Below are 22,097 nucleotides of genomic sequence, written 5' to 3'. Positions count from 1 at the left end.
TCCCTTAGCAGCCCCATCCCCGATCTTCTCCCCCCCCCCTCGGCAGCCCCGTCCCTGATCTTCTCCCCCGCTCCCTTAGCAGCCCCGTCCCCGATCTTCTTCCCCCCTCCCTCGGCAGCCCCGTCCCCGATCTTCTCCCCCGCTCCCTTAGCAGCCCCGTCCCCAATCTTCTCCCCCGCTCCCTTAGCAGCCCCGTCCCTGATCTTTGCCCCCTCCCTTGCCATCGTCAATGTCCGGCTTCCCCCCCCTCTCCTGGCGGGTCCGGCCTTCCCCCTGCCCCCCCTTGGGATCCACCCCGGCTGATGGGCACAGTGCTGAGCGCTGAGCGCAGTCCGCGGTTTTTTGCGGCTACTCGCGAGTAAGCGAGTAGCCGCAAAAAGCCACGGAAGTAGCTAGACGTTCCGCAGCCCCGGCCTCAGGCCGGGGCTGCGGAAAAAGCGCGCCATAAGCGACTTCGCTTATGGCGCGTTAAGGGAGGCCTTAGCGCAGCCTGGGGCCGGATTCCCCTGTGCGTCATGTGGACGCACAGCAGGGAAACCGGCCCACAAAGCGCGCTAAGGCCTCGTCTAGCAAGGCCCTGAGTTTGTATAACATAGTGGCTAAAACTGAATCTGAAAGCCTACAATTCAAATCTTACCACTCATTTATTAACTACATGGCTTTAGTCAAGCCACTGTCCCCTATTCCAAATTGGTGGATAATTATAAAGACGTACCTTAACAGCCTGTTCTAAGTACTACTACAATTCCATTATAATCAATGGGAGCTATTTCCAAGAAAATGTTTTAGGACTGAATGCAAGACTCTAATTCTTCACTTCCCCAGTTGTTTTTTTAACTATGTGGATATAATTGGTTTCCATATAATGTTATTGTGAGATTTAATTTAATCTCATTTTACAGTGTTTCACCCAGTTATGTAGGAAAACATGCTTTGGCCCCACAGATGCAGCAAGGATGACTCAGATTTGGGTAAGATGTGTTAACAGATATTTAACTACATTTTTGAAAATGACTAGCTTTAACATTTAACTAGTTGGCCCATTTTTCTTCTACTAATGTGCAATGTCCAGTTGCTCTTCAATTAACAGTTCCTCCTCTATATTTTACACATTACCACACCCTAAGATTCATCTAAGCCTAAACCACCTATTTTCTTCTCTACTCTGGAAGAAAGCACCAAACCAACAAATCAAAAAAAATCATAAATGTAATAGTTTATTGTGCATATTTATAATGCAAGCTGTCAAAAACGGTACTTCTAAAATCAAGTGTGGGTTTTTTGTGTTTTACTTCCAAATGTACTGTCTAAAGCACTTATTTTTAAATGAAATAAAGAATGTTTATACCATTATCATTAACTTTAAAACTTGTCTACTTGTAAAGCACAGTTCATTTTCACTGATCTGAAAAAATATTTAGCTACCTGGTTGCCTTCTTTTCTTTGCCCTACTAGAACCTCAGCTGGCTAAATGAATTTAATGGCATAGGATTGCTCTTAATTTCCTCCTTCTACCTTTGCTCCCCAGGAAGCATCTGCACTCAAAACAGCCACTAGGCCTATTTAGATATCCATGGGGATATCTAAATAACCTTGACGAAAACTACTATTTTCAACTTAAGCCACAATGCACAGCAATGAACATCTGTTTTGGAAAGCTGTTAGGGATACACAAACTAGCACCTTTGGATCATAAAAGGAAATACTGTTCAAGCAATCCTGTACCCAAAAATGCAGTCCACAAAACCAATGTTCAAAACAGTTTCTCTTAAACAGATGTTTACATTTTAGTAGTCTCTTAAAATTATGCTGCAAACTATTGTTTTTACAGTAGACATTCTAGGAAAGCCAACAGTAAGAAACTAGTAACTTATAAAAATAAACAATTAACCATACCTGTGCGCCATAGACATATTTATCCAACATCTTGCCTCCTATTGTTTGACCTCCTATATCCCATACTTGGAGAGAAACATTTAAATTTCCTGAAAAGAAAAAAATTAAAGGCTGATGCATTTGACATAGCTGATTTACAGAAATCAGATATAAATAATCTTTAAAACAGAATATTGAAGCAGCACACCATGGACTCTATGTGTGCCAGATGTGTTGCTTCCAATGAATTTGTCTTGTAAAAGTAGATGAACAGCATATATAACAGTAAACTTTGCCATTGCTTACAGCAAATGGTTCTTTGATCCAAAGAATCATGCAATCTGTTTCTCAAAAGGTATCCTGTGCCACATTGGCAAAATGGTTTTTAAACTGAATGGCAGTTTCAAAAGCTACATTATTCAGCAATTGATTTTCCTATGGATTTGCTTTTATTTTTTTCATTAAAAGTAATTATTATTATTATTATTATTATTATTACCTCCACGACCACTATCCATAGACTTATATAGCCACCCATTGACACATGTTCCCTGGACAACTTACAAAACAAACAATAAAATATAATATTAAATACACAATAATGAATTAAAACATTTAAGTAAAATGCAGTATAAAACTTACCTCTCTGTGGAGAAAAATAAAATAACTGGCAGTGCAATTCTATGCAGACCTACTCAGAAGTAAGCACCACTAAGTTCAATGTGACTTGTTTTCATGGAAGTGCAGAGGATTGCAGCTCAAGAAGTACCGTAGTTCAAATTACCAAATAAAGTTTACCCAGCACTAAAGTAGACACTACGTTAAATGCGTAGCATCTAAGTGAACCCAACATTATTTTTCGGAACCACTGCATGCAGGTTGGGGAGGTTATACTTTCCCACCTGGCCACTTTCCACCCCAAAATTGCCCCCACCCCCATGCAGCGGCTGAAGAAAGTGAAAAAAATTCCATTGATGCCAATGGAGTTTTACTTCCTTTCTTAAGCCCCCGTGTATTCGGGGAAAATTTAAGGCAAGAAGCAGTTGGGTGGTAAAAAAAACAAAAAACCCTACTTGCGTGTGGTGATTCCAATCTGGCTCCACATATTAAGATCACCTAGACGCTATGCATTTAAGATCGCTATTAAGAGTTTAGCTCTCAGAGAACCCAGATTTTGTTTGTTTAAAAACTATGTTCTTTAAGAGGCCTTGGTGAATAAAAATGTCTTCACTTCATATCAGAAAGACAACAAAGAAGGTGCCAGGTGAGCCTATCCAGGGAGGCTATTTCACAGCTGGGATGCCACAGTCAAGAAGGCCCTGTTCTTAGTAGTCATCCGCCTCACTTCACCTGGTGGGGGCACACAAGAGAAGGGCCTTTGAAGAGAATCTGAAGGTCTGGGTAGATATAGTCAGAAGAAGTGATATTTCAGGTAAGCTGGTCCCAAAGCATTAAAGGCTTTAAAAGTTAAAAAACAGCACTTTAAATTGGTCCTGGAAACAGACAGGGAACCAGTACAATTTTTGTGGATGTTTTATTGCGTTTTTTGTAAACTGTCTTGAATACGTTCTTTGTTAGAGGTATAGCAGTGAGATCTAAATGCTTCTAATAAGCAAACAAACTGTAACTCTCTCCTCTTCAACAGCATCAGCCAGTTAAAGCAAAAATATGATAAATAGCATGGTCCGCTGTGCACAGAAACAAAAGACAAAGACTGCACGGGACTTGGACAGCTCCTGACTAATATGTGTGGCTACCCATTGTAAGCATTACATGGTTGGGATCCAATTTTGTACTTAGCATTAACAACCTACATCATTTATGATTATTTCAACAATAGCTATTTTCTATTTATTTGTACTAAATATCACACAGAGTACTCCTAGCAGGAAAATCAATTTTGTTTATTTTTTTCATTAAAACATTTGTATCCCGCTCTATTATCACTGGGATCTCAGGGTGGCGTACAGATAAAATCTGAACACTATAAACATAAATAATTTACAGACTAAGATCCAAAGAAAGGACAGGTTTGCAGCAAGGTGTGTGAAGTATATTTTATTTTCCCTTTTTTCTGCAGCCCTTCCCACTGCTGAACAGAGATGCCACTTTTAAAATGGGAAAACAGTGATTCTATTTGAAAGAGCCAACAACTGTTGAGAAAAGTGAAAGTAAAGCTTTGGCTAAGCATGTGATTTTCTCCTGCACATGCATAATTATCATTTGGATCTTAGCTATGATCTGACAGCTAGAAAAACAAGTCAAAGTCTATTAAAGTTTCTTGATACTCAAATATTGTTTAACACCCTAAGATATAACTGTACTTACATCGGTCAACTTACTCAATATACTGTGGGTGCTGAACCAGCACTGTATTCCTTTACTAAATATTCCAAAAGCAAAAACCTTTCTAACTGACTGAGAATTAAAACAGCAGTGGGTGTTAACTTTTTGTAGCATAACTCCCAGTCATTTCATTTCAAGTTTTTTATACAATTTCAAATAATGTCTGTGTGATCCAGCCAAATGTAAAAACATTCACTTCAGTGAGAAAGTTAAGCACAAGCTTCAATCGTGCACATTGAAATCAGTGGGAATGAACTTTTATTTATTGCATTTATATACTGCCCCATAGCCGAAGCTCTCTGGGCGGTTTACAAAAGTTCCACTGTTATCGTGCCCTAAATCTTTTAAATGGTTTCAGGGAAAAAAGATATATCAGGTAAAGACCAGCTACTGCTGTGGAATATAAATGCAGATCAGACTGTAACAATCCTATATATGTCTACACAGAAATAAGCACTACTGAGTTTGATGAAACTTATATCCAAGTAAACGTGTATAAGATTGCACTCCAAGTATGTCCAATTTGAAGCTACTTTATTAAAATATACTGCAACTAAAAAAAATTATAACAAATACAAAAAAAAATGTGATGCACTCAAGCGTCGTCCATGAAATGCATTACATATATATGTTATATACAGACAAAAAATAATGCGAATGTTTCCTTATGCTAACTTTTATTTATGTATTTTTAATTTAAAGTTATTTTTAGGTTGCCTTTATGGATAAAAACTCTTACATCCTTAACAGCAGTTCTAGGGCAAAATATGCTACCAGAATACACCACATTTTAGCATACAGTTCTACCAGCGCAGCCTACATAACCCAAAATAATTATTTTGTGCTCAAAATCTCTTTTGTGGGCAGAAGCTTTGTAACCTTAGCAACGAAGACTCTGCTAGAAATTAACTAAATGCAACTTTCCTCATAAGAGAACATTTTTCTTGTCACGTGTCTGTTAAAGGACCAGTCTCTCCATCAGAAAAAAAGATAACCTGAAAATTCACAGATTTAAGAATACAATATTCCTCTATTCCCACCAACAGATGTCAACCTGACAAAAAGGGGATATATATATGAAGAAAGTAAGTTAGGATTTTAGTTTTAATTTTATATTTTATATTGCAGATAAATAACAAAGCCTGTTAGATTTATTAATAATTAATTATTAAAGCCCTTCATATATAAATATATATAAATATATATATTCTACTTCTTGGCAATTCTACAAAACAAAAAAGATATATATTGATTCTTATGCTGGTCATTATTACTTATATAAGGTAATTAAGATTTTATTTTGATTGTGGTACTTATGCTTAATTAGAACTATGTAAATTGCTGAGTATGGTTGTGATTCTGCACTTATTTGCCTATATTTAATCCCACTGCAGTTTCATGCAATTTAAGAAATTGTGTGGATCTTATACAATAAATAATTTACTGTCTGAATACCTTGTTTAAATCTTCCTCTAAAACTGCATTTTTAGTAGAAGATTTCAGTGCATTTAGTACAGACTGAATGGTCAGATGAACCATGTGTGAGATTTCACCTGCATGAATAAGTTATCCAAGGTAGATAATGTATTTGCCCATTTTAAAGAGATACATGTAGTGACTATATTCCAGACTGGAACAATATTTCTATATAATACAAACTGCATGAATGATGATTACAGCTATTTTTCTTCAGTATAAATTTATACATTACAGACTTTTTTCCTGTAATGCCTCTGTGTGTGTATGCACGCGCGCAATTTGCACACAAATTAATAACATTTGCCATGCATTTCACTGGGCCTTGTGCAGAACTTCCCCAGGGATTGTACCGGAAGGTACCAAATAAATAAAGCTGTCAAGACTGGAGATAATCTGCATCCACGCTACAAGCAACTGAATGATGTGCAAACCTATTTTATTAAGATTATAACTTTCAAAAACACAGGTTTCTGATCAAGGGTTACCACTTCCACCAAATATATTTATTTATATTGTCTCCAGCTATATTTTCCAGGAATTTTGATCTTAAACCCATTTATATGACAGCACATTCTACTGAAATAAATGAAATTTACTTCCAAGTGTAACTATTTAAGACGCTGAATAGGAATGAAACATACAAATTTACTTTTTCCAGAATGTTTCAATTATGTTCAAATTCCCAGGTAATTAAAACTGGAGGGATTACAGCACATCCATGTAGGAATTACACAATACTAAATACTTTAGTTACTATATACTAATATATATTTTTAGAAATACATATCTTTTGTGATCCATTGCAGGAAAAAAAAAGTTTTCTTAAAAAGTCCCAAAAATTTTCTTGGGACTTCCATTTTTTGGTACTCTACAGGAAATAATGTTCAATTGAAAGTGAAGCAGAGCTTATTAGGAACACAGGGCAGATATCCAAGGTCTTTTGGTCTGAATTAATGCCACTAGCAGTATTCAACAGCAACCTTCTAAAAGTATACTTGGGGCCACTGGTTAACCTTACTTAAAGTTCTACATAGACAAGATGGAACTAAAAACACGTCTGTCCGCCTCTTTTACTGAGGCCTTTTAAAAGCCTTTTCACAGTGAAACCCTGTTTACTAGGTTATACCCACAACCTTCCTGAAAGTATTTTGACTATGACTCTTAAGGAGCTCTATCTACAAAACCTCTGACTAACAGATACGCTATTTTAAGCCTAGAAATCTGCACAGTGCTTGCATCCAGACTATACAGCACACTGGGTCATGAAATATAATGAACTGGGCCACTATTTGAAACATAATCAGATTACTTTAACTTTTTTTAAAAATTGTTTTTTTACAGTTAAGCTATCCAACAATATTTGATGCCATGTGCTGAATGATCTGTACCCCAATCCAAAATACAACTCAAATGCAGAGATCCTTGTACGGACTGAGTCTGAGAGGATCCTTGCTGCAAAATAGTTGGCTGACATTGTCGACTTTGACCATACTGATCACCCAATGAGAGGGAGAAGAAATGCCTGGAATCAGCTCTCTACCAAACCCAAACAAATGATGCTCAAGGCCAGAGATGTGGGGCAGAAAAAATTCCAGGACTTTATTTTAACATGGAAAATGTACCTTTTCATACATTCATAACAACGAATGGATGCCAATTGCAAATATAATACTAGGCAAATTTTGCAGTTTCAAAATTGTAATTAATATTTTTGAGATGATTATCTCTAGCAAGAATGTGGGCAAATACATACATGTCATTGAAATACATGTGTGAAATAGAACTAAGAATTAGTGACACGAAACCGAAGGTGCCACAACAACTGCAGTGGAAGAGAGTTGAACTCTGCTGAAACAGATGAACACTTCTCAGTATATCATGTGCAGTTCTTCGGGTTGCTAAAATTAACTGATGCAGCGTTCCCTAAATTGGTGCCTTCCATCCTTCAGGAAGGCTGGGAGCTGTAGCCCATCACATTTGGAGGGCCCCTGGATGGAAAAGTCTGAATTAGCGTGTCAACAGTTTTCAGTACTGTGGTTTCTCTCTTACATTTAAACAATAAGGGAAGTAAATGCTGTTGTATTTAAATTTTTACAAATATTCTAATAGAAATATTCACATAATGTAACATTTAAATCACATTTTGTGTGATTTAATTTCCTCCCCTCAAATATTTCAAGACACATACTTGTGCGTTGAGACAAAAAACTTAATATGGGGTATGTTTTTAGCTTTTTTATTTTACTCGTATTTAGTAAACATAATAAATTAGATCACTCCCTAGTGAAGCAAACTGAAAATTTTCCAATGCAAATGACCCAATGCAAATCAACCTAATTTGCATATGATTTTTTTTTCCTGAAAAAAAATTCAATTCAACGTTTTCCAGAAAAAATGCACAACTTGTCAAAGCTAACAAAACAGCCTACAGGTTTAGTAGTGAGGGCACTGCAAGAGCACTGTGCAGAGAGCCCCAAGTGCAGGTGTTCCCAACTCTCCTTTTGCACATGCAGATTCTGGGTAGAATCCAATGGTGCCATTGCTGATTTTCCCTTTCCATGGCAGCCTGTTGCTACCTTATACTGCTCCAGAGAGTCCCCCAATCCTCTGGTACAGATTTTCGGGGACTGTAGTGGGAAGAGTATATCATGAAAAAATTGGCTCGTCTCCTCTTCCGTTAGCAGAAGCATCCACTGGATCAAAAGCTGACCCGCAAGTGCAACAGCACCAACGGGTTCCATACCCCATCCAGAACTGAATAAAAGCCACTGTCAGAATATGGAACACCTCATCTGGATTGGAGCAACTACTCAAAATAAGTGACCACAGTTCCCTATGCATAAATGTACTTAGCACTGCAGCCTTTGTCGAACTCTGACTCTTGTATTATGAAAATATCAGATTCCAGACTGCCAAACGTAGGGCTACCATATACGAATTTAAATCAATATTCAATCTTGATAAACTAGCAATGATTAATAAAAAGGATGCAAAACCAGCATTTGTATTTAAAATAATAATCTCAAATTAGAGGATCATCTTCAAAATATGTAAATATTCACCCCAGATATCCAACAAATCTTAAGCAGCTACGATTTATTAATGTTCACTGTTTTTAACTTTTGTAAACTGCTCAGAGAGCTTCAGCTATGGGGTGATATATAAATGTAATAAATCATCATCATCATCATCATCATCATCATCACTGCCCTTCTTGTAAAATTAAACTGAATGTTTTTGACATTTGCAGTTATTTCACTTTTAAGAATAACCAATATTGGTATTCAAATTAGATTTGTTTTCAACTCTATGAAACACATTTTAAAACTTCACATTTTAACAATAAAAAGGCTCAGTTTCTCCAACAAAAATTACGTATCTATAACTGAAAAGCTATACTATCATTCACAAAGGTGGTTTGGAGGGGGGGGAGACCATTTGGGGAAATAACTATTCTACATATCCACCAATGGACAACTAATTGAAGTCCACTTATTAATAAAGGTATAAGAAATGATGAAACTGCATAATACCTTTGTTAGAATTTGCAAAAAATAATAATTGTAAGACATAATTGGGAATGGAGCAAAAGATAAATATTTTACCAAACATTCTACCTCTTTTGGGTGTTCAGTAATGAACTAATATATTGTACATGTTTAACAGCTGTTACTGGAGGGAAAATAAGCAGAAATACACATTTCCAACACACATGTTCTCATGTGCACTGGACACACATTCCACTCGCTAGTTGTACTATAAATATTATATAGACCTATACTTCTAAAGGACTAAATTGGGCAACACAGGATTATTCTTACCATTCACAGAGAAAGAAGCATTCAGACTTTGAATTTAATACCACATCAGTAGATCTATGCAGTTTGAATATTACTGGCAGAGCTGGAAAAAAGCTCTGAGAATTGGCCAAAACTAAAGTTGGCACTTGGGTCTCTGAACTACTTTTCAGGCCTGTGTAAGGTTGGCAGGTATGAATTTGATATTGGCTGTTCAGAAGCTAAAATATTTTGAAAATTGAGTCATTGATGCTATAATTTAGCATAATGTTCAGAAGAGGGCATCTGAGGTTTATGTAACAAAAAAACCAAATCCCATTCACCGTTAAATTAAACCGTGCTTCATTTGTATTCTCCTGAAACACCCTGAAATAATAGAAGTTCAATCTTGCAGCAACATCTTGCAGTCTCATAGTGAAAATGCTCTCTCCAGCTTTGGTTTGTTAAGCACACCAGGGGAAAATGCATTTAATCGAATATTTTTATGCTTGCAAATTGAATTACGATAAAATGAATGAATAAGTCATTTCAGACCCCCAATTGTTTAGACACAAAGTTTAACATTCTTTTTAATTACTTCTTTATGTTTTCCATGCAGTGTGTTACAACTGGCATCTAAATAGTTTCTTTGCATCATGAAGTGAAACATCTTGAATGCTCAAACTGTATTTTTATGAGTGCCTGGGGACCATGAATTTTAGTGGTCTATTAAATGCCAGCAATTTCATGCTGCCTTGCATAAGACAGCATTCACATATCACAGTCTAGCAATTCCATAGCTACATTATATATGTATCCCTTCAACTTAAGTAAAAGTGGGGACTTAAAAAAATACTATACTTATTAGAAAAAAGATTTTTACTGTTGCTACGTTAATTTTTGTTGTTCTTCTATTTTGTACATAGTGTTATCTATTTGAAGTCCAACATGTAGGAACCTAGGACACACACATTCTCGAGAATCTAATATTACATTCACAACACAAAATGATCTAACTGTAAACATACAATTCATTAGCATTAATATCTTGCATTAATAATCATTGTTCATAGTCTTAAAGTGTCATGTTAAATCGTCTTACATACTTAAGAATGTGTCTCTTTTCTCAACACTTTACTATTACTCCAACTTTTTTGTATTGTGCATGTTAATCTCCTCTTACCTGGGAGTGTTATTCTTTTCAAAAAGAAGTCAAGTCCTATGGTTTGTTTGTACTGCTTCCCAAAAGCTTCTTGAGCAAAACGTGTGGCTAAGGAGGTCTAAAAACAGAATCGCATCAAATTCACTTGATATCTTAAAAGAGAGGCAATGAAGTATAACATGATAAAATAAAAGCTAGTTTTTAAATCAGTGATTTCTAATGTTGCTTTTTTCTAAAACAAAAGTAAAGCAATTTCTAAAGTGAAAGAGAATGTTATGGCCTACTGTCAGATTAAATATTTTAGAATAAATAAAATTAAATAAAATTGTAATATTGTATATATTTGCATTTTTAAAAAAAACACTGTGCTCCAGCAGAGTACAGGAATGTATCTTCACATCATAGAAACATGATAGGAAGCTGCTTTATACTTAGACATATTATGGGTCCTTCTAGCTTAGTACTCTCTGAACTGATGGGCAGTGACACACCAGGATTTCATCTAGTGATGCTAGAGAATAAACCTTGCATCTTTTGCATACAAAGAATCTACTCTGCCACTGAGCTATGACCCATACCAGATCCTGTCTTGATTATTTAGCATTGTAATAAGCAATACCCTTAGAATGTTGCTTGTCCTTACAATAACATTGGCCAGGACTGAGAGGGCCAAACTAAGAGTTCATATATCCAAGGAGGCTTCATTCTTGCATTTGCTGAGCAATAGCAACCTCCCTGAATCCAGGTAATGTTAAAAGCTGAGGGTGGTTGTAAAAGCAGTTTATCATGTGGTTGGGAGGTCTGCAATTCAAATTTAATTTTTTTTTAAATCTTACTGGGCTAACACCAGCCCAGGAAGAAAACTGAAGCAGAAAGATAACAATCTGACCAGAAACACAGACAGGGATTAAAAGATCAGTCTAGTCAATGTCAGTTTTCATTGTATCTAATCATGTGTCCTTTCAGTCCTGTTTTCTGCCATTTCATTTTAAATTATTTTTATTATAAACTCATGCCTATTCAGAAGTTGTACACATTCCCCGTAAAATGTGCATTTTTGAGCTGAGAAATTCATTGTAAAATTATGAGACATGCACAATCCAAAGTATAACATTTCAAATGTATATTCATCTGGGAAGTGCAAATTGTTACCTCTTTTGTGAGATTTTACTTCCCCTGATGAAACTCATTTTTATAAACTACGTCAGTTCACTTAAAAATGAGGAAAGAACAATTTTTTTCCAACATCCTTCACCACAAAGTAACCCCATGGAAGAGATGGAATATAAACCCAGAACTCCTAGAAGCAAGATCAAAATTCTATCCACTGTACCCACTTTGTTTCACTCTTTATGAGGACTAGTCTTCTCCTGAAACAATAATGTACATCAAGCTTTAGCAATATTCAAGCTATTAATACCAGCACTTAGAAGATATGCTCAGAATTTTCCTAATATATTAGCTGGCATTCTAAACACATAACTTTAAAATGTCTTGTTAACTGTTTCACATTACATGAAACCAAAAACAGCTAAATTCAATAAAATCCATTTCCTTAAAAATATACTTACGATTCTACCCCTAATGATCATTATACTGTTTCTAACATAAACTAAGGCATTCCCTGAAAGGAGGACAAATGGATTTTAGACTGCAACCTATAGACTGAGAATTTACAGTAACAACCTATTTTAAGTGGCTTCTCAAAAATCCTTTCATTTCAATAAAAAGATTATTCAGACCAAACATTTTTGACATTTTGACTGGAAAAATGTATTCTAAGCATTTCAATATTTCAAAATTATAATGCTGAAGAGGTTTATAGAAACTGTATAAACATTATATAATCAAAGAAAACTACAAAAATGAAGATGATAACATAGAAGAAATACATGGAGGAAATCCACAAAACTATTCTCACCCTCCAAATTGATTCCTACTTTTTAAAAAAAGCCCTTCCTTTTAATAAGTAATAGAATATATTTGAAAGTAAATGTAAATTTTGAAAATTCCGAAAGGAATTTATCCCTCCATCCTAGATTTAAGGACATTGTAAATATTAACTTTATCACTATGTGACATTCAATATTCCCTAAAAGGTTTCTAGGGGCATTAATGAAAACACACATTGGTCTAACAGCTGCCAATAAGAGGAAGAGGTTTTCAACAGCAAAGCAAAGTTTTCTCAAAACAACTTTGGTTACCTCCTCTCCTTAATGCAAAAAAAAAGAAGAAGTGTATAGCAGAAGATCAGGAGCCTGATTCCTTTTTATTTTGCTATTAATGAATATAATACCACATAAAACATCCTACATCAACAACCCTGGAAAAGTAAGACTTCTAGCTAAAAAAACATTGTTTTTTTCCCCTATAAGTACAATGGCATCAGCAATTCAACATCTTTGATTCACCAAAAGGCTTTCTTCAAAATCTAGAAAACTATAAAATTTGTGCTGGATTTTCTTTCTTTTTTAAGGGCCCTCAAATTCGGAGGATCCTAATAGCTATTTTGTGATTGCCATCTATGGACTTCAACAAAGATGAGAATTGGGTATCTTGAAAGCAATACACACCAAAAATGCTGGAAAATTCCAAACATATCTAATTTACCTACTTTTGTCATTTTTATTTCATTGGATTCTAAGTATTGCAAATGATATCTGGACAATTAGGCAAAAACAAGTCATACATACAAGCAAAAGATGTTATCCCTTCTTAACCTCAGGGGCCAAGATGGTGCGCTCCAACGTTCTGTAGTAGGCTGTACTAGATAAGAAGCACTGCTTTTTAGGTTAAAACAAGCATCCTGATTTTATCAGAATGCTAAGGGATGTCAGAACAAAGTGCCCCTGTAACCTGTTTGCATTTGGATAAGCTGGATTATTGATTCTACATCATGGTTGTCAAACACGGAGACTTTACTGAGACCTCCTCAATATAGCCCTCACAGTCCATGATTTCCTTCATACAAACGGAATGTCTAAAATTCAAAATTAGATGAGAAGGAAAGAGAGTAACATTCAACTGTTTAAAAATCACTTCCACTGTGGACTGCAGGTATGTCTGTTTTAATCCTATAGCCTGTACATTTTATTAGTGGTTATGAAATAGAGTGAATAATAATTCTCTAACCACTCTTCAGTCATATGATTTATTTATACTCTCCCAACTTGACTTCCAGTCAATACTTTACTTTAGTCCTCTCCTCTTGGTTCTCATCTAGATCAAAGGTGATAAAGCTTTTTTACCACCAAGGCTATTGACCCACAGGAAAAAAAAATCAAGTGGAGTCCACAAACAAGTATTAATTAAGGGCACAACCTTAAGCATGTTTAGACAGGAAACGCCCTTACAACTCTCAACATTCCCTAGCTAGCAATTAATTATGGCCACTGCACAAGAATTCGTTATGCAGGTGACAGAGAGCCAAAGACTTTCAAATTTGGGAATCCTGTTCCCACACATTGATATTTACATGAATATATTTATATTTCCTGCAAATAATTACAATAGTTAGGACTATTATTTCATAACAGTTAATTCACTGTTTTTTTTTAATTATCATAAGATTTCTCTCTTACTGTTCCAGCAAAATATTTTAAAAGTTAGACATTTTACCATTATTTGACAATATCTGACCAAATTATCTCCCATACACAGCGCTCATATGTGTTGCCCCCTTATTACTTTATGTTAATAAAGGCAGGAGCTACCAAAAGATTTTAGTGGGTACATGTATGTTTTTAATTCAATGAACTGATTCAAATGTAACTGGTCCTATATGCTTCCAAATCAGAACTGGAGGGGGAGCTAAAGATTTATAACAACTTGACCCACAAAGGGACAATACTGGGGGACTGCTATGACAAGTTTGCAAGGCACTTTGAGGATAGTCACTCATATTTGCTCTGACCTTGACACCATTATTGGAGCAATTCCTAGGAAGGGATCCAAAGCTCTACTTGGTCTGGTTATATGGGATCAGTTTCAGCTGATGCAACTTAAGGATGTAGACAAAGTGCTGGGGTGCAGGGTACTAACCACCTGTGTTTTTTATTCTTGCCATCACAGCTAATTACAGAAAGGTGGATGTGACTGACTGGGGGGGGCAGATTATTAATGCTTCTTTGCCAGAGACAATGGCCTTCATTGCCCCGAAGGAGGCAGTGGTGTGACATTAAGAAACCATATTTGGACCCAGAAGATTATAGTAAATATCACTCAGTTGCAAACAATTCATTTTGGGGCAAGATATAAGAGAGGGTGCTGTCAGTCCAGCAACAGGTGATTTTGGATTAACTGGAGCCAATACAGCAAGTTCAGGTCTGGTTTTGGTATTGAAGCAGTCTTGGCTGCCCTGATGGATGACCTCTGGTAAGAGAGAGATAGGGGAGTATGATGCTATTGATTGTCTTTGAAGTCTCAGCAGTATTTTATACCATCAACCATGGTAGCTTGCTGGATCTACCTTGTGCTATCGGTGTAGGGGTCATGGTGATATGATGATCCCATTCCTACTTGCATAGTTGGCCCCAAACGGTAGCATTGGTTCTGCTTGGCTCCCTGGCACTTTTGCTATGGCATTCCACACAATTCCCATTCTTTTCAACATCTGTATCAAGCCACCCGGGGAACAAGGTTTTAAAGTGAAGTGTCATCAGTATGGTGATCAGATGACACTCAGCTCATCTTAATCAAATGATCCTATGCGGGTGTTGAACTGATGGAATCAGTAATAGTCTGGATAAGGGCCAACTGAAGCCGAATCTTGACAAAATGGAGGCCTTGTGAGTAGATAAGTTTCCTGGTTCAGTAAATCTGTGTTCAACTTTTTTTGTATGGGATTTGGCACACACAAACATCCCTGAAAGAGCTGATCTACATTTTAGGGGTTCTCTTAGAATCAGATTTGTTACTAGAGGCCAAGGTGTCTTCAACGGAACAGTGTGTTATCAGCTTTGGCTGGTTCCCAAGTTGCAGCTGTTCCTGGACTAGTTTGGCCCCAGTGATCCATGTTCTACTAACCTCAAGATTAGATTACTGTAAGGTATTATATGTGGGGCTGTCCTTGAAGACGACTCAGAAGCTTCAACTGGCGTAGAATATAGCTACTCGAATTTTAACTTGTACAACCATGTTTCACACATTTTAAAACAACTGCACTGGCCGTCTATTGGTTTCCAGGCCCAATTCAAGACATGCCCATGTTTTGAACTCTTCTGCTGAACACTTATCCAACTGCCTTCTTACAGGAAGTGCAACAACAAAGAGGCCTTTTTCAGTGGCAGTGCTCCAGTCATGGAATGTCCTCTATTAGGGGTGTGCCTGGTACCGTCATCATTTCCAGCACCAGGTTAAGACATTTTTATTTTCCTGGGCATTTTAATTCAAGGTGCTAGTCTCAACCTTTAAAGTCCTAAATAGCTTGGGATCAGGTTATTTGAATGGCCACCTTCACCCAAACAATCCTGCCCATACGCTAGGTTTGCTTTAGAAGTCCTTCTGAGTGCCTGCCATTAAGATCAGCTAGGCTAGCATGCAGAAGAAATAGGGCTTTCTCCATGGTGATGTCAAAACTGTGGACCTCCTCTTCAACTGAAAATGAGTTCCATCTCAGCTTCTCAAAACAGTGTCTTTTGCTTGTTAATGGCAGCTATTGTATCTTTGTATCTTGCCTTGCTCTTGTTTTTATGTCACTTTGTAAGGGTGCAGCCCTAACAAGCAAAAATAAATGCCTTAGTCTTATGTATGTTTTAGTTGCTGCCTCATTTTATCATTGTTATGGTTTTACTGTATATTTTAATGTTATTTGATGTTCATTGCTGTGGAATCTATCAAATAGAGGGTAGAACACAAATGTTTTAATTATTTAAATAAATCTTTCCATGCAGGCAAAAAAGTGTGCCAAGCATAGAAACAAAGCAAGTTGACAGAGGAGGGACGTTCCCTCCTCCGTGCCTAGCACAGAATAGTTACAAACTGCTGTAGGAGGGATAAAGTTCTCTGTCCTTTCTCTGCCAACCCCAGAATGCTAGTAAAATATTTTGCAGACTAGTAACTTTTGTGGGCTTATTTACAGGGTTGCATAGAGATGTCATCAAGATGGATAAAATAAGAACTATAAACTATAATTTGCTTGCTTTAATATATCATAATAAACCTCTCTTTTAAAAGTAATAGTTTCCAGAAGGGTGTTGCCACAAAAACAACAAAGCGTTTTGTGGCACCTTAAAAGAATTAACACATTTATTGTGGTATAAACTGTTGTGGACTGGAAGTCAACTCTGGTCCACAAAAGCAAATCCCTTAATGTTTGTTAGTTGCCTCTGCTATAAAAGGTTAAATTTCTAGTCTATGATTGATGATAAAAGCTTGGAAAAAGATAATTCAAAATATACAGTGCATAATATAGTTCGTGATTTTTAAAACACAATCTTGGGCATAATAGTAAGCCTGCAGGGCCACATTCTATTGAACTGCAGCTTTCCTCCACATAATGAAGCAGGCCTAGCCTAAGAGTTCTTACTACCACCAACAGCTGCACCATACTATCAGAGTGCAATATTGCCAGACACTGGAACTGAACCCCAGCAAGCTGTACCTGTTTCTGGAAGCATGACATGACTCCGTGGTATAGTTTATGCTTTACATGTGTAAGGATCCAGATTCAGCTCCCAGTATGTCCAGTTCATAGGACCTGAGGCATCAGGGCAAGGAAAGCCATTGTCCAAGATTCTGGAGTGCTAACACTAGCAACTGTCATGGGCTGAGCACATGGTTCCTTTAAGAGAACATTTTTTGCTTCATCCTAGGAGAGGGAGAGGGGTTTCTTTGTGTCCAAAAAGGGAGTAGAAAATGAAATGCCGAGGCCAAGCTGGGCGAGAAGCACCTGGCATCTGATAACGCCTCCCCGGGCTGGGGGGGTGGGGAGAGTAACAAGTTGCAGCTGTGCAATGTCTGGGAGCATTCCTCCCTCCCTTCGGGAGAGGTGTGGGTTGCTATGGGGTTTCTATTGGTCAGGGTGGGTCTGGTGACAAGGGGGTCCCGGAAAGGGATAAAAAGCTTGGGCACCCAAGGGTCCGTCTTGTGGGTGTCAGGAGTCCAGTGTGTGTGTGGTGAGTCAGAGTATCCAGGCTGGGCTGGATGGATGGTGGAGGCTCCACGTGGCTGCTGAGAGGAGTCTAGTTCAAGTGGCGAGAAGCCAAGTTGAAGTGAGCAACAAAGAGTTTGAGTCGCAGAGTTAAATGTTTATGTTTTAGATTAGGTTTGGGTACAAGTGGGCAAGGGACCTTGCCGGAGTTACGGCTGGTGGGTGGTTAAGTGGGGAGTGAGTGTGAAATCGATTGGTTTGAGTGTGTAAAGGGGGAAGGGGAGTGTGTCCTGAGTGTGTTATTCCTTTGTCCGTGTTTTTCCCCAAAACCTCTTACGTGTTTACCTTAATGTGTGGACCCTTACGGAAGTGTGTAGTGTGAAGAATAAAAGTGTTTGGTCCCTATCTCTGGAGTGTGGTGTTGTTTCCTTGAGAACCTAGACTTCAAAGGGTTAAAAAGCGGCAGTGAAGGGGCGTGTGTCTGGGCTGGCTGAGTCAGACCCCACTTCTCCAGCCGGGGAATTGCTGAGTCAAGCTGAGCTGTTCCACCTCAGCAACAATAGTTGACAGTAGTAGGCTAGGCAGACTGTAGGCTGTATAATGAAACTCCTAGATGAGACAGCTGGCAACCAGGATTGGGCCTTTTTTTTATTGTGGTACCCTATCATTGAAATTGTTCCCCAGTAAGCTTAGCTAACACTAAGACTTTTGACATCATGGTGCCATGTGAAGCCTATTAATTAGCCAGAACTTTTAGATCTTTTAAACCTTATAACTCTGCTTTTAATGCTGCAATGATTTTGCTGTATTGATGATTTAACATTAGTGTATTGCTCTTCGTTGTTGTTGTTGTTTTAATTTATTATACATTATCCCAGGAGATCTTCAAAACTGAATGGAGAGATAAATGTGTAAAATTCTTTAGATTTCCAGAATCATTCAGCTAGCCAGTTAGAAACAAAATGCTGGGTTGTTGTGTCGTGTAAACCAGGCCATGCGTAATGATACTGTTGCTTGCTCCCCAGATGCTGGTGAGAAACAGGGAAAGGGCATCGCTTTCATGCTCTGCTTCTGAGCCGCACAGAGACTGGCTGCAGTTTGAAACAAAATGCTGGCCTGGATCATCTGAACTAGTGGGGAAAGCCCCTGTTCTCCTGTGCTTTTAACAGCAACTGGCATGCCAGTGAAGCATTTCCCATTACTTTTGCCTCTAAGCTAGAAAGCTAGTACTTTTTGTTGTTGTTTTAAAGAAGTGGCACCCCTATGCATCCCTAGCCAGCAGTAGCTGCCCAGCAATAAACTAAAGGTTCACAGTATGTTACCAGGCTCAATTAAAAGTGTCGATGTCAGTCTTTAAAACCCTAAACAGCCTGGGTCCAGGGTGTCTCACTGATTGTTTCCCCAGTTCTGCTGTACTTTGTGTCCTAAAGGGACCCTGCTTTGTGATCTTTAATTCCTAGAAACAAGAACTAGATCTTGGGCCTTTACTTCATTAGCACTTTGTCTCTGAAACAGGGCAAATTACACTCTGAATTCTGTGCTGGTCTCGGACCGTAATAAAGTGATTGATTGATTGACACTCTGAATTCTCTCCTTAAGATTAGCCAAGACTGTTTAGAAAGGCTTTTCCGATAGCGGCAGGAGCATGAAGTTGATTTCTTTTACATTCTCAATTTTCAGTGGATTTGTCACACTGATTTATTCTTTTAAATATCACTGTTAATATTTAATGTAGCTTTATAGAATCATTATAAATCTGTCAAATAGTAATATGAATGTTCTAGATTCTGTTTTTCTTTTATAATCTATCTATAAAATAAAAGTCATACATTTAAATATATCCCATCACATGCAGCATAGAAGCAAGTGGAACAAGCATCTGAGATGGGATCAGTGCATTTCCTGCTAGCAGTAAGTGTGTCTGTTGGCTTCCACTATGCTCCACTTGTATATTTGTCACTGTCTTTACTCTGTTCTCTTATCCAAAGAGAAACTAAAACTTCAATGCTGCCCCTGAAACTTCTCACCATTTACTGAAGATGTGGAAAGCTATTTTTTACTGGTAGTAGTAGTAGCAGCAGCATTCTTTTAATTTAAAAAGCACTCCTATTGCAGTGTAAGTGAATTTGCTATCTCCAGTATTCGAGGCAGTAAGTCTGTGTGCACCAGTTGCTGGGGAACATGGGTGGGAGGGTACTTTTGCTTGTTCATTCCTGGCTGATGGCTGGTTACCCACTGTGTGAAAAGAGTGCTGGACTAGATGGACCTTTGGTCTGATCCAGCATGGCACTTGTTATGTTCCTATGTTTTAATTTGCATATGCAATAGGCCTACTTCTCATTTAGATGGTAAACCTGTGGGGTTTATTAATGTTCCTGTAATTGAGAGAAAAAATCTTTTAACATTTCCCTATGCTCCTTGCCACAATCCACACACACTCAAGGTTTCTGTACCTTTATAACCGATCTTCCTGTTTGTTTTGTAATCACCTTATTAACTTTCAACATTGTAGTGTCCCAATATAAGACTTTTGTGAACTGTGAATCCATGCTCACTGTGTGCAGCCCAAACCTATATTTCAAATGATCCAGTGTTAACAATAAATAAATAAATCCAACTCAGTTCAGTGGGGTCTACATCCAACCAGCCCTATAAATAAAACTGAGGCCAGATCTACACCTTGTGTCAAACCATTACGAATGTGGAATAAAAAGCAGGAAATGACACTGTGAATGTGGCATATGGAATGTGGATCGTGCCCCAACAGTTCTCAGTGCATTTCAATACCACTACACAGCAGTAGCGTAGATCTAGCCAGAGTTCTCAGAAGGTACAGCTGAGGAGCTTGGGGATACAAGTGGGGGGTTCAGAAAACTACTAGGGGGGCAGAGGGTGGGCAGGATGTTCCACGTAACGAAGTAGTTATCAAGGAAAGGGGGTCTAAAAAGATTTTCCCCAGGCATATCAGTTTGCTCTGCAGAGTAACGTTGTGTGTGGAGAAGCTTTCCAGCACATGAGCCCCTACCTACCATGTAAATCCTTCTGACAAGCTTATCCTTCCCCTGGAGAGGACGGGGGCAGGCCGTGACCCCTTTGAGGGAGGCTGGGATGACACAAACCACAATTGAATAAGGGCCCTCTTCGTAAGTAGCGCGTCTACGGCTTTTACATGGTTCTGTTCGAACTGTGCGCATGCATCAACCTTTTGCAATGCGTACAACCAGCCTGTAAGGGAAGTCGGAGGCTCCGTCTTATGATCCCACACTGGGGGCTGGAGAGGCGGGGCGTACATCCTGCCCGAGGCTACCTAGTGGGTTCCTGGCAGAGGCGGGATTCGAACTCAGGACTTCCCGATCCACGCCCGCTACTCTCGTGGGCGAGACGTCGAAGAGGCCTGGGACACCGCAGGTGGCATCGATTCGCCGGCCGAGGAGCGGGAGGCAACGCGGACACATAGCGGGACCGCTCGCAGCCTGGACGGACCCACGGACTGACCTTGCCGGAGGTGCCATCGCCCAACACCACGAACTTCAGCTGCCGGTCGGAGCTCTCCTCCTCCTCCTCCTCCTCGGAATCCGACATAGCCCCGCTACCCGGCGGGAAGGCAGAGCCCCGCGCACATCCAGTCAGAGGGAGGGCGACGGAAGCCCAACCGCCGCCGCCGCCGCCATCTTCCTCCCCTCGGAGCCGTCCGCTAAGGCCAGCGCCGGACTAGACCACCAGACAGAAAAAGAGGGGGGGAGTACAGAGGAAGGCGGTCAACGCTTTCCATAGGTTGGAGAGCTAACTAGGAAAAGGAAGTCGAGTGGCAAGAGGACGGTGGAGAGTCCAAAGGCGCTGCGGAGAGAGGCGCAGCAGGAACCCCCGCCTCCTGAGATGGCTATCTGGGACGTTTCCCCCCCCCACTCTAAATGAATGGTCCAGTCCTAGAATGAACCGTCGCAGTGGCTGGGTCTCAGAATAAGCCCCGCTGTGGTAACCAAGGCCTGCAAAAGGCGGCAGGGTGGAAACAGGAACGCCTCTTTTACCTGGCACAATGGGCGGGGCATCAGAAATGTCTGCCAATAGCAGAGAAGGAGGAGGTGGTTGGGGGAAACTGGGCATGCGCGTTTTCAAAGAACTCTAGTCAGAAAATGACTCTTTGGCCGGCGGTTGATCGGCCTGTTGGGCAGCGCGAGAGTCAGCGCCTCAGCGCAAGATCATGACAGGCATATTTTCATTTGAAAATGATTGTTTCCCGTTTCTGTTTACAAGCACGAATTAAAAATAGTGTGATGTAAATAAGTACAAATAAGAAAATAATTAATAATAATAACAATAATAATAATAATATAATAAAGAAGTTTATTTGTGTAGCCAGAGCCATTAC

The 22,097-nt window shown here is 38.8% G+C and overlaps 1 protein-coding gene across 3 annotated transcripts in view; it reads right to left on the bottom strand.

The window, feature by feature from the left end:
• The window catches only part of RAB28 (RAB28, member RAS oncogene family), a 90,998-nt gene extending 69,578 nt beyond the window's left edge, over positions 1-21,420 (bottom strand). Inside the window, exons 1-3 of one of the 3 annotated variants that reach the window (XM_063135576.1) lie at positions 21,224-21,420; positions 10,660-10,756; positions 1,897-1,985 (exon numbers count right to left, since the gene is read on the bottom strand). In XM_063135576.1, coding sequence (XP_062991646.1) covers positions 1,897-1,985; positions 10,660-10,756; positions 21,224-21,310 — 273 coding nt within the window. In that variant the 5' untranslated portion in view covers positions 21,311-21,420. The remainder of the gene's footprint in view (positions 1-1,896; positions 1,986-10,659; positions 10,757-21,223) is intronic. The other 2 variants (XM_063135579.1, XM_063135578.1) reach the window with 2 other exon arrangements.
• Between the last annotated feature and the right edge of the window lie 677 nt (positions 21,421-22,097).

The sequence above is a fragment of the Elgaria multicarinata genome, chromosome 10 (genome assembly GCF_023053635.1).
Source record: "Elgaria multicarinata webbii isolate HBS135686 ecotype San Diego chromosome 10, rElgMul1.1.pri, whole genome shotgun sequence".
Lineage (NCBI taxonomy): Eukaryota > Metazoa > Chordata > Lepidosauria > Squamata > Anguidae > Elgaria > Elgaria multicarinata.
This window is presented reverse-complemented; position numbering and strand designations above follow the sequence as displayed.